The sequence below is a fragment of the Periophthalmus magnuspinnatus genome, chromosome 11 (genome assembly GCF_009829125.3).
Source record: "Periophthalmus magnuspinnatus isolate fPerMag1 chromosome 11, fPerMag1.2.pri, whole genome shotgun sequence".
Taxonomy (NCBI): Eukaryota; Metazoa; Chordata; class Actinopteri; order Gobiiformes; family Gobiidae; genus Periophthalmus; species Periophthalmus magnuspinnatus.
This window is the reverse complement of record NC_047136.2, coordinates 16,145,843-16,158,768: the sequence shown is the minus strand read 5'-3', so window position 1 is coordinate 16,158,768 and position 12,926 is coordinate 16,145,843. Positions and strand designations below refer to the sequence as shown.

The 12,926-nt window shown below is 41.9% G+C and overlaps 1 protein-coding gene across 1 annotated transcript; it reads left to right on the top strand.

The window, feature by feature from the left end:
- Positions 1 to 9,732: 9,732 nt before the first annotated feature.
- On the top strand, positions 9,733 to 11,274 carry hoxa1a (homeobox A1a). The gene is made up of 3 exons (XM_055225269.1): positions 9,733 to 10,181; positions 10,260 to 10,318; positions 10,892 to 11,274. Exons 1-3 carry the CDS (start codon positions 9,733 to 9,735, stop codon positions 11,272 to 11,274), a joined length of 891 nt encoding a protein of 296 aa, XP_055081244.1.
- The last annotated feature ends 1,652 nt before the right edge of the window (positions 11,275 to 12,926 follow it).

Here is a 12,926-nt window from a genome sequence, read left to right as displayed (position 1 = left end):
GCACTTGTTGAGTTGACTTATGGGAGTTTCTGTGTATGGACTGTACAGTTAGCACGTCGCAACAGCCACCAGTTGGCACAATCGATTGCGAAAAGTCGTGTACCAATTCATAAACTGCCAACGCAGGGTTTATCGGATCATCTGGAAGCCATAAGTGGAGCATTGATTGTGTGTGAACCTATGGAGTGCGAGGGTTTTGAGAGGGGTAAGCGGGCGGGCAGGCAGCTGGGAGAAGGGGCTCCACTCCTACGCACTATTATTCGACCTGGAGCTAAAGGGGGCCACAGTGCGCACACACCAACCCAATCACTCCAAACAAATACATGGCTTTTTACGCACGGAGGTCAAGCGAAGAGGAAAGATGGAACGATCCCAATGAAATGACCCAGGGATTTATTTAGACCAAATTATTTTGAATATTTTAGTTTCTATTTAATTTTTTTAAAAACTGAATTGTATAAATATATATTTTTTACTGATATATATATAACAATTTGTGCTGTGGTTGCGTTTATTCCGCAAATACATCGAAATCGTAGTACTAAACTGGGACTAAACTTCGAACTGAACCCTGGACAACACTAGAACTAAACTAGGACCAGCACAGGGCCAAACCAAGTCTAGACCAGGACCAAACCAGGAACTCACACATAAATAAAAGGTAAAGCAAACCAAATACGACTGTTAAGCGGAATTATTAACATAAGTGACAAATAGTAATGTAAAATAGTTACTTGGATGTTTTATTTTATTTATTTAATTTTTCTCACGTTTGGGTCGCTATTCCAGGTATTTCAGCACCCTGGGAAACGAAAGAAATACAAAGCATGCAATACTGGATTCCAATCATAGCGCACACGCACTGCTGTTGCTCAAGCAGGAAGGGAGGGGGAGAGGGAAAAAGAGAGGAGGGGGAGAAGGGGCACTATTGACCCCAATGCGCTCTCTCTCTCTCTCTCTCTCTCTCTCTCTCTCTCTCTTTCCCTCTATGTAACTGCTGGGAAGAAGTTTACTCTTCTCTCCAAAAAGTGCGTCTATACTATACTTTACCATAGGGTTTTGGATAGACTCTATATATAAACTCTATAGAGATTTGCACAAATATGTAGCTTAAAGCTGCACTATGTAACTTTTTGCCACCATAAATCTCTCCAAGATGTTGTTACATTGCTTAAAATGCTCCACAATATGGCATTAAAGTTGTCTATATTGCATTTATAGATATTGATATATATAGGATTGCCTTTTTGAGTTATCTGTTTCACAAAGTTATTGATGGGATACAACACTATTAATTGCTAAAATATATTAAGATCCCCATATTATCTTGTATTGTTTTGAAAATGCTTTAGTCACCAAAAAAACAGGTTTCAGTTTCACTTTGAGTCCCCCCCTCCCTTAGCTGAGTCCTTCGCCCCTTCAGAGCACTATCACAACAGAATCATTGTGCATTTCACTAATGAAACTAAGGCACATTACATCAGGTTTGTGAAGCTGTAGTGCATTGTTTTTTGTATCATGTTTTTGTATATTCATGGAATATTGCCACATGGGAGCATGGGTCATCTAAGATTGTTGGCTGAGTATTGGACCGAATCGTTCTGCTAACCATAAGGAGGAAGGAGGGTTGGAATAGGTCCCAAATAGCAAATATTGCTATATTACTCAAACATGCATGGATGACAGGCAGGTTTTTGATGAGGGAATGATGTTGTAACATAGTAGCAAAGCAAAATCCTCCATCTTTGGTGTAACAATTGACCTGAGCAAACTTCTGAACCAAAGGAAAAAAAAAAAAAAAAAAAAAGAAAAAAGAAAAATGACCCTTATGGAAAGTTCCCCACTTCTAGGCACAGTTCCCAACATTACTGACACTTCCACATTTTGGAAAATTTTAATGGTGTGCTGCAGCTTTTTTTAAACAGCAAAAGAGCATGGTGTGTGAAGAAAGGTTGACATGTTGTGGCATGTTAAGAAGTAACAGCGGGTATTTAGTTTCTGTTTCATGCTGAACCAGAGGAAACGTGCCTCATGGATCTTTGGTGGCTCCTGTATTATTCGGCGTGATGCGTAAATAGAGGCAACCTGATGCACCGCAAGTGACCCAGGCTGGAGGTGCTTACAAAGTTACAATGACACTTTGCTCTTGTAGATGTTTACACTCACAAAAAAGTATTTAGAGCAACACAATTAGTTATTCAAGCCACTATGAATGAATAGTATGTGTTCATGGGTTTCAGCTTATAAGCAGGTGGGTAGAGTAGCCAAAAATTGTACTGAAGTAAGTGTCACATTACGTCAAAATAATATTACTCAAGTAGAAGTGCTAAGTGGTCCAAGAAATTACTCAAGAAAGAGTAAAATGTATTTGTGAAAATGACATCTCAACCAGTAACTTAACTAGTAACTTAAAGAGTAACTTATTTATAATTTGAGGTTAATGTAATTGGAAGAACAAAGTATGAAATAATGCACAACATGTGGTATTTTTAAAGGATTGACACAAAAATGAGAATAACGAAATCACATCTGAAGTAGGGGTGCAATAAACAAATAATTAAATCATTTCATACTGTACACAGTAGAAGTAATAGTATGCTGCTAGAAAAATAGTCTGAAAAGTACACATCTCTCTGCTTATATGCAACACTTCCCATTCAAAAGGCATAATATTATGATTTGAATTTTTTATCGCTATGGCAATGGTCCTAATTCATTTTGGGGCATACTTACTAAGCCAGGTGCTTAATTACAAGTGCAAATTGAATGACTGCATGTGCTATTTGTGGGGGCATGATGCACATGATTTAGTGACTGCGCCTCTTATTTCTACCCCAATTCTGATATGAGAGTTTAGCATCTGGGCAAAAGGACAGCACTGTTTCTGCTCTGTACACACACACACACACATATGCACACACACCCACACACACGCACGCACACGCACCCCGCCCCCCCTCCCCCCCCCCCCACACACACACACACAATATGATGACCTTGACTTATATGCTCACTGCTATGACATTGTGTACACAGGTTTTTCCTTCAATCATTGAATACAATTAAAACTAGCTGCAATTTCCCATTTTTTCATTCATTAGCTGTAGACACCATACTTATGGTTGATACGCCTATAGGCACACAAGCCTTGTGCGTGTCACTCAGTCTTCTCCAGAGCCAAATCCAAAAATTTGTAAAGGAGAAACAGCATCAGAGACGTGTTTGAAAACCCAGGCTAAACTTTTACCGTAGCCTTTAGAGCTGCTGAAAAAGCCGAGTCCCAGACACAATATAGCAGAGATGAATTTGTGAGAGAAAAAGTGCATGAATGACGGTTATCATTTTTGTCTTTCCAGCGTTTTAAATATCCACAAAGTTTTGCCCAACTCAAGCAGCTTCCACTAAACAACTTCATCCATAATGCGCTGCATCCATAAAGCGTCCATAAGAGACACTAACCTCGCTGCATCTGCTTTTCAGTGTGTTTAGTGCATTTCGCCTGTATATAAACGCTTAGTACTCCTTAAAAACCAATGGATACACAGGAAAGAGGTACACTCAAAAAAAACAAAAAAAACCCCAAAAACTATAATGACTTGCTTTACATGCGTCACCAAAGAGACCAAATAGGCTAATAATGTGCTAACACTTTTTAAAGGTTCACTCTATGTAACCATTAAGATGTTATTGCTTTGCCCAGAAAACTCCACAGTATAGCATTAATTTATCATTTTTATTGCTCAAAAACACCTAAATCATGCATTATTATTGTCAGTGGGATCACCTTTCCACAGATATGACCTGTTACTGAAAATATACATATTTAATTACAGTGGTAGCACCATTGTCATTCAGGTTGTATCATTTTGCATTTTGGGCTGCCGATGTTGACAGTAAATAAGTTCTATACGGATTACAGAGACGTTTTAAAGCCTTCCAGAGAATCAGTGCAGTGTGCAATAATGCTCCTCAATAATGACACAAGTTTGCCTTTTTGAATTTGAGAAATCTTGAATAATTATCAGATTGATGTTAAATTGGGTTAAATTATTTATATATTTGCTTTGATCAATTGGGACAAATGTTAAAGAATTATTGATTTGATGTGAAGGGGACCCCTGGGGACGATTTGCATGAGTCCCTAAAATGTCCAATGATGGCGCTGAGTATTTAGTGATCAAAACAGTAGTAAATGTTATTCTAATTCTCAATTCAAAAAGTATTACAATATTCATTAGAAAGAACAGGGTAATTGTAGTAGTAGTGCATATTTTGTGGTGGGGTTGGATAAAATGTCTGAATAATGGATTGATTGATTATTTTAATTATGTATAATAGACTTTCCACAGATACTGCAACACCAAATGAGAGGAACATCCACATCTGAAAATACATTCTTGTACAAAATGAGTTAAAGTGCATATGATAAGAGTTCTCATTCAAGTAAAACATAGTTAAAGCATTGTAATGATAAGATATTTTGTGTTCAAAGTTTCATTTTTGTTGTTGTTGTAGGTGTTTATGTGCTGTTGTTAATGCAACTGCTCTTGTATGTGACACTTGGTTGCTATGCCAACAAGGCTTTAGATTTTGAAGAATGGCTCTAGTGAGTTGAGACGGCTGTTGTTTTGCTCTAATTTTGGCACGGGCAACAGACAATGTTATTTCTAAATGGACATAGCTAACAGGTTTAATTTACAGCTTTGCTAAGTGTCCACTCCCTGCTAAACCAGCAGTGTGGACAGGAAAGGGCATTACCTTCAGTAGTCTCGCTGCAGATTGGTTCTTTGGTTGCTATGATACTTGTGGTCAGAATCCCTAATATGTAACTTGACTCAAATTTGCGCCTATAGCCGTTGGCCTCGATGAGCTTCTTTTGACTGGAGCTGAACTCTATGGGTGACGTCACACTCACTTAGTCCACTTCTTTATACAGTCTATGGTTGTGGCTTACAGTAGCCCTTGTGTTCAGAAAATAAACAACTGGAAGAAATTTGCAGAGTTTCTTTACACCAGAACGCTACATTCGGCATAGCAACCAAGTGTCACATACAAGAGCAGTTACATTAACAATAACACATAAACAGTAACAAAAACAACAAAAGGTGTCAACTCTGAACACAAAGTATCAGATCATTACAATATGTAACTTTTTGGAGGAGGAAAGTGAAGTGTATGATTCCTTGGAAAAACAAATTAAAGCATTATTTTGGAACATGCCATACTGTAAAATATTCTAGCCAAAGGAACAATATTTCCATTTAAACAAGCACGATGAGGTCCAACTCCAGGACAAGCAAGAACCTGTTTGTGAAGATGCAAGACCAGTCACGGTAAGGATGAATGTTTTTCTGTTGTTTTTTTTGTTTGGTTTTTTTTTTGGGAAAAAGTTGCATATTATGGCTTTAACATAATTGCATTTGGTAAAATATGCCTAAAAATGCCTAGTTTCTCCCTCCTTTTTAAAATTTTGGTGGTTTATAGTCTAATTTTACTTGCTGGATGAACAGAGGCAGCAAATGTGACATATGTAGATGTACCGTCATAACTGTTACCTAGCAACCATAATATTCACAAGTGCCAAAACTTGTCTAAATTACACAATAGTTATGATTAGATTAATAAAAATAAACAAGATCACCTTTATTGTGTTAAATAAAGTTTAAGCTGCCAGAAAATTGAATGGATGGAGTGTTGATCACATTTTAGAAGCAGTGCTACTTTCTGTATTCTTGTACTTTTCTTTTCTACTTTTTCCCCCCACTTTTTTGCCTCTTAATTGATGTAAAACTATGATACATATTGTCCGCAGGTATTATCCCATCAAACCAAGTCAGACTTAGAAAAACATGAAAACCATATAATCTTTAAAGGATAACCCACATATGTATAATTCCAACATAAACAAAGGAATAAAAATGACTTTAAACTGTGAACCTGAGCCTGAAACGAGCAGATTAAACATTCAAGGGTCAATTGGCCTCTAGAGTCTCTGTGATGAATCAATCAATACATCCATTCTGTCTGACCCCCGTGCCTCCAGAGATGGCGCTGTTTCCTCCCCTGATACCCCCCTCCCTTTCTTTTCCTTCCTCTCTTTTCTCCTCTTCTCCTTCTCTCCTCATCTTCTCTCTTCTCCCTCTCTTCTGCTTCTCTTCTTCCTCTGTTCTCTCTCTCATTTCACTCTCTTCTCTCTCACTTTGTTCTCTTCCCTTTCTTTTCCCCCTCACTGTTTTCCCTCTCTTCTCTCTCTCTTCTTTTCTTCTTCTCTCCGATCTCTTCTTCTCCCTCCTTTTCCCTTTCTTTTCCCTCTTTACTTCTTCGCATTTCTCTCTTTCTCTCTCTTCTATCTCTCTTCTATCACCCTCTTCTTCCTCTCTTCTGTTTCTGCTCCCTCTCTTCCTCTCCTCTCTCTTCACCCTCTCTTTTTCCTCTCTATTTGCCCTCTCTTTTTTCCTCTCTCTCTTCTCTCTTTTCTTCCTCTCTTCTCTGTTTCTGCACCCTCTCTTCCTCTCCTCTCTCTTCACCCTCGCTTCCTCTCCTGTCTCTTTGCCCTCTCTTCCTCTCCTCTCAGTTCTTCCTCTCATTATCTCCTCTCTTTCATTTCTCCCTCTCGTCTCATTCTCTTCTCTCTCGCTGCTCTCTTCTCATCTCCTTCTCTTCCCTCTCTCTTCACCCTCTCTTCCTCCCCGCTCTCTTTTCTTCTTCTCTTCTTTCTCTATTCTCTTTCTTCTCTCTCCTCTCTCTTTACTCCCTCTCTTCTCTCCCTCCTCCTCCCTCTCTTCTCTCTATCTTTCACTCTTCCTCTTCTGTACATTCTTCCTGCGGCCATGAGTTTGTAGGACAGCTTGATTTGATGAAATAACATGAGGTGCCCCGGGCTAGCTCAGTGTTGCATAGGGCTAGCATACATCCATAATGAACATGTAGAGAACCTCGATAATCAGGAAGTGCACAGTTAGCATGCTAGTTGTCGTTAGCTTTACCATCAAGGCAAAACTCTGCTCTGGCCTTTGAAACTTGTGAAAAGTGGTGGATAATCTGGATGCTCAGAATGCTTAAGGTAAGTGAGGTATAACTTTGGACCACTGCAAAATGTAAACTGTTCGTAGAGGTCCAAAGTTATTCCTCAGTTATAGGTCAGATCTCTGGAGAGGTGACTAAACTAAAACCAGGAAATGATCCCACATTTTTAGTCAAGCTGCTAATTTGTCATCTCAAAATGCTTCATTCCCTGCTATGCCCAGTAGGTGGTGTCAAACATGTAATCTGAACAATCAAATGGAATGTGAAGGCCAAGCTCTCTCTACAAAATGTATACTTCATAGCGCCCAATGGACAATGGGCACTAATGGTATTAATAAATCAATCTCATTACAGGACCTCATAAGTCTCCTGCCCCTCACGTTTGCTATTGTTATCTGTTATTTAGCTGTGAGTTGCTTTTTCTATGTGGATTTTGCATTGATGAAAATGAGACAAAACAAACTTTGCATTTTCTTCCTGTGTTGCAATGGGTTCTTTCAAAAAACAGTGCACAATTGTATTCTATAGTCCCCCAAGCTTGCCTCTACCCCGACATCTGGAGAAGGATCCCAGATGGGTTGGATGTCCCAGTGGCATTGATGGATGGGTCAAGCGCAAATAGACCACCACTTTCAAAGTCTAACATTAGCTGGAGTCACTAGTCCTATATCCTATCTACATTTTGTTTCCTTGAAGAGGGAAAAAATGAACTCATTAACCAACTAACTATTAAAATAAAACCCTTAACCAGTGTTTCCCCTCGGGTCACTGGTTTTACAGGGGGGTTTGGCCGTACACATGCACGCGCTGCACGATTGAAATATACACCTATATACTGAGATGTATAATTATTGGTAAAATTATTTTATTGTCATTTATAAATCTCTATGTTATTTAACATTGTTTTAAACAATCAAATGACTCATAAACATATTTTTAATTAGGGCTTAGGGGGCGTAGAATCTGTTTATATTCATTATGACCTAATAGGCTACATTTATTAGTGGTGTGGCTCTGACTTAACACATGAGCAGACAAAATCAGCTCAAAAGTGACAGTGGAGCACACAGTACCTGCACTCACTGCTTACACAGTCTAACCTATGAGCCTAACCATCTGTGAAACAAATAATGCTAAGAGACCTATTTAAACTAGTAGGTTTGATTTGCATTTTGTCCATTTACAAAGTGCCACTAAGGATTAATATGCATTTTACCCTCATCTAAAAACTTAATATGGACAGTTTCTGCATCTGCCTCGGTTACGACATAGCGCAAAACTTGATCACTTAGGGTCACGGATTGGATTGGACAGGCAAAGTATAATGGAAAATCCGGACTGGATGTAGTTGAATACAATAGTTTCTTATGGATTAGCGAATCAGATTCGGTAAAGACGCTGTTTTGATGATAGGTGATTACTGATTAGCGCCGCATAATTTGATTGACAGGGCGGGGGCGATGCTGGTGAGAGGGGCGCCCTGCTAATATAATGGAAGAGGAAACACTGCTTACCAGAAGAGTCATATCTTTAGGTCTACCCACTATGGCTCCAGCTCCTCATCGCTGCTCCCACATTATGTTACCCTTTCCTTCAATAATTAGAAACTGTTAATGGGAAAACCAAAAAAAAAAAAAAAAACAAACAAAACCAAACAATAACTTTACCACCAATATTCAAACAAAATTAAACTATCACAGCCCTTGAAATACAGATGAAAATGTCCAAGCCTCGATGTGGACAAGATTGTTTCACGTGTTATATCCTTGATAAGTCTAACTAGATTTGTCAAGGAACACTACATTAAGGCGAATTAAAAAATATTTATAATACAACCATCCAAAACACATTGTCATTTGTGTCTGTACTTTGCGCAATAGTAGCACAAGCAACAGTATAGTTTTCTCTGTTATTGTGCAGATCAGATAAACAGTAGTCCTGTAATATATCTAACAGAAGAAAATAAAAAGTCCATACATTAACCTTATCATTACTGACAAGGTCCATTCCTTGACACCATCAATCAAACCATACCACAGAGTCTGTATATTGACAGCATCCGAGCACACTTCATTTGATGGTGTATATTTGAACTGGTTTTGGTTTTACGCAGTGCTCAAACTCGAGCGTTCTATTATTAAAACCTCAATTTTAAGCGCCCAAACGTCGCCTGTGGCAGTGACACCCAGAGCTCATCCATCTAACCAGGACATGACCGCTGCTCCTCCAACAACAGCGGAATTATCCGGTTATACCCCTCCGCTCACATCTACCCAACGTGCTCCAAAAATACCGTACCTGGGTCACAGCGCAGCATCGTTGTCCCGGGGCTAAGGCGATAATCTCCCCCCGGGGGTCCTCACGGGTCTAACCGGGGCAGGAGCGTTGTTTGCCGGTGGCTCTTGTCCCGTTGCTCCGCTCCCGTCTGCCGCTCTGCTCATTGTTTGCTCGGCCAATACATAAGCGGCGACGCGCGTCACCTTGATCGACGAGTGGCCTGGAATTTAAATAGCCACTCAAACGCCAATCTGTCAGCGGCTCGTGCGCGAGGGGATAAGGACAGGGCGCTCACTGGCTGACCCGGTCCCACGTGACACTCAGCCCGTTCATTGATATCTCCCCCTCCCGCGCCTTATCATCCAAAGGTAAAGGTTGGCACTGGTCACTCGGGGCACGCACATCCACATTTGACGCCACGATGAGACCATGAGCAGTTTCCTAGACTACTCTGTGATGAGCGGGGACGCCGGTTCGTGCTCGGTCCGGGCCTTCCACTCAGAACACGGGATTACGAGTTTCCAGTCCTGCGCCGTGAGCGTCAACACCTGTGGGGCAGGTGAGCGCTTCATGGGAAGCCGAGCATCACCTCCAGACGGGATCCCTCCGCCTCAAGCGGGATCGTACCAGTCTCTGGGTGTCAGCTACGGGGCGTGCACCTCTGGCTATGAGCCGCAAACTTTTTACAATCACTACGCCCTCAATCAGGAAGTGGAAGGGTTCCCACAGTGTGGCCCGTTGGTTTACTCGGGTAACATTACTTCCTCTGTGGTAGCTCATCATCGCCAGAGTTACACCACAGCAGCGGGAACAGCGCCCTTGGGTCAGCTGCAGTACGCGCACGCGGCCTACGGAGGAGGGCACGAGCAGGGCAACGGGTACCCTGGTTGTGGCAATCCGCTGTCACCACTTCACGCCGCTCATCTGGACACGTGCTGCTCCCCGCTGTCTGAGAGCGCAGTCTCCGCACAGACCTTCGACTGGATGAAAGTGAAGAGGAACCCGCCCAAAACAGGTGCGTGCAGGTGTGAGGGGGTCAGGGCTGTACTACAGGAGGAGACTGGTCAAACGGGGAAATGTTAGATTAAAACTGTTGTGACACTGACGGAAAATATGTGTGTGCCGTCATAATTACATTGGACATATACGCTGTAGAGTGTCAAATGATCTAGCAGAACCAACAAGCTGAGACTCTCCTGTGCCATGCACTCCAACACCAGACACTGTCAGTACACCATCCATCATGGTTGTGCCTTCACAACAGCACAGTGTGTTACACAACAATCTGTGAACGCACATTATAATGTTTAGTATACTCCTCTTCCCACAGCAGACCCTCAGCACTGTGCCATTTTGGTTTCTTCGGTTCTTTTAGACGCTCCTTCCTACCTCACGCTTACCTGACCTGATTCAGAAGACATAGATCACTTCAGCACAAAGTGGCAGTGTGTACAGCGGCAGCTCCAAAAAGCCTAATGAGCGCTTATATTAAGAAAGCAGTGGCAAAGTATAAACCTCCAGTGTGTAAATGTGATGCGTCTTTACGCACAGATGTGTAACTTGACTGACCATGGCTTATTACGCACAGGACGGTCCGGAGAGTATGGTTACGGAGGGCAGCCCAACACCGTGCGCACTAACTTCACCACCAAACAGCTGACGGAGCTGGAGAAGGAGTTCCACTTCAACAAGTACCTGACCCGGGCGCGGCGCGTGGAAATTGCCGCTGCTCTTCAGCTGAACGAGACTCAAGTCAAAATCTGGTTCCAGAACCGGAGGATGAAGCAGAAAAAGCGGGAGAAAGAGGGGCTCCTTCCCGCCAAACCCTCGCCTTCCAGTGACCTGCCGGAGAGCGGTCAGGACAGAACGGACGACGCTGCATCAGACAAGTCTCTGTCCGCACCCTCCCCGCCGTCTCCTTCGTCCTCCACCGGCTCCTCTGCTGGGGCTGACCCCTACTCCTCAAACTAATCTCTGATCTTTGCCAAGGTACAGAGGCAGAGGACACTACAGCAAAGAAATGCGCTAGGAGCCTCACAAGCTTTGGATTCAGTATCAGTGTGTCCCAGACAATCTGCTCCGGGCGAGTGCATTTGTACTTTTGTTATTGTTTACACTGTTGTTCCAATCACATTTGGGGACGTTTTACATTTTAAAACAAATCAACGCAATAGAAGGAATGTGTTTTACAAGCTGCTTCTTTCAGACGATACACTGTTGTATTTGGGGTGATGTGGCGGTAAATGGTTTAAATGCACCAGTTACCACATTGTCAGAAGTTGTTACAATATTCATTTGTACATTTACTCCGGTAAATCCAGTGGTTAGTTTGAGCCAAAGTGTGTCACAGCCGCGCATAATCAGTGCCGCAAATACCTCAGATATGCCAAAGATGTTGCACTGGATGTCATCATGTCACGTGGCCATCACCCAATCAATGAGACGGCCTTGTTTCCTGCTCCTGATCCCTGTGTGTCTGTGCGCGTGGCAGAGAGGACCGTGTGTAATACGTCCGCCGTGAGAGTGTTGTTCGATTGGAGGTGGTCATGAATGTCTTGTGTAAAGCTTTTAACTGTGACCTATTTATTCTAACCAAATGTTTGTCCAAAGAGACGTCTACGGGTCAATCATGTCATTAAAGTGCGTTTAACTCCACCACGGCCGTGCGTAATTCTGTCCAAGCTCTATCTATCCCCTCAATGTATGCGTCCGTGCGCGCTCCCGTCCCATGGGTGCGTGGCGCATGTTTATCCACGAAGAGGATGTCATTTGTGATGACAACCTTATCGAGCTCAGAGCTTATACAGGGACAAAACGCAAACCGTATCGATCCAGTATGGAACATTGAGGTGAAGGTATTAACGAAGATGAGCCCCACTGGCCCCTGAGGCCCCTGTCAGCGCGCGCCCCGGGCCCCAGCTTACACAGAGGTCTTGTGTTTATCTGACCACCACGCAGGAGCAGACAACTTACAAGTCAATCATGCAGCGCGGAAAAATGTATAGAAACTAAATCTATTGAAATATTACAATTCGAATTTTACTGAGTTTGCGGGGAAAAAATCTTATGTAATGTATTTGTTGTTTTTAAATACATGAAATGTACTGCCGAAAAAAAAGAAAAAGGAAGAAAAAAAAAGTGTATGGGCATAATTCTATTTTTGATCATGAGAAACGTAGGCCTATCTTCGAGTCGGCTCCATTAATAAAGCCTAATGCATTAAAACTTCCGAAATATACAAAATCAGGGACTAAACTCTTCTGATTAAATTAATAGTGAGCGTAATAAACGTTCATACGTTTTACCAACGTGAATAAATGATTATGAAGAGACAATAGGCTATAGGCTACTCATGTAAATAAATATATACAATTGTGGTGGATAAAGCTATTATATTTTCAAAGATTACTATGGTGAAACACCTTGCTAAAGTGTTAAAATGCATGGGATGTCCTGCAGTCCAAAGTGTCTTCTTCCTGACGAGGGGCTGTTGTGATTCCTGGAGTGCACGGGGCGAGTCCATCTCTCCATAAAAGGGCACAGGAACCTGAAAGCGCCGTGATTAATGAGCTACGTTCACCTTTATGGGATCCACCTGCACGCGGCACAGATTCCCACATTCT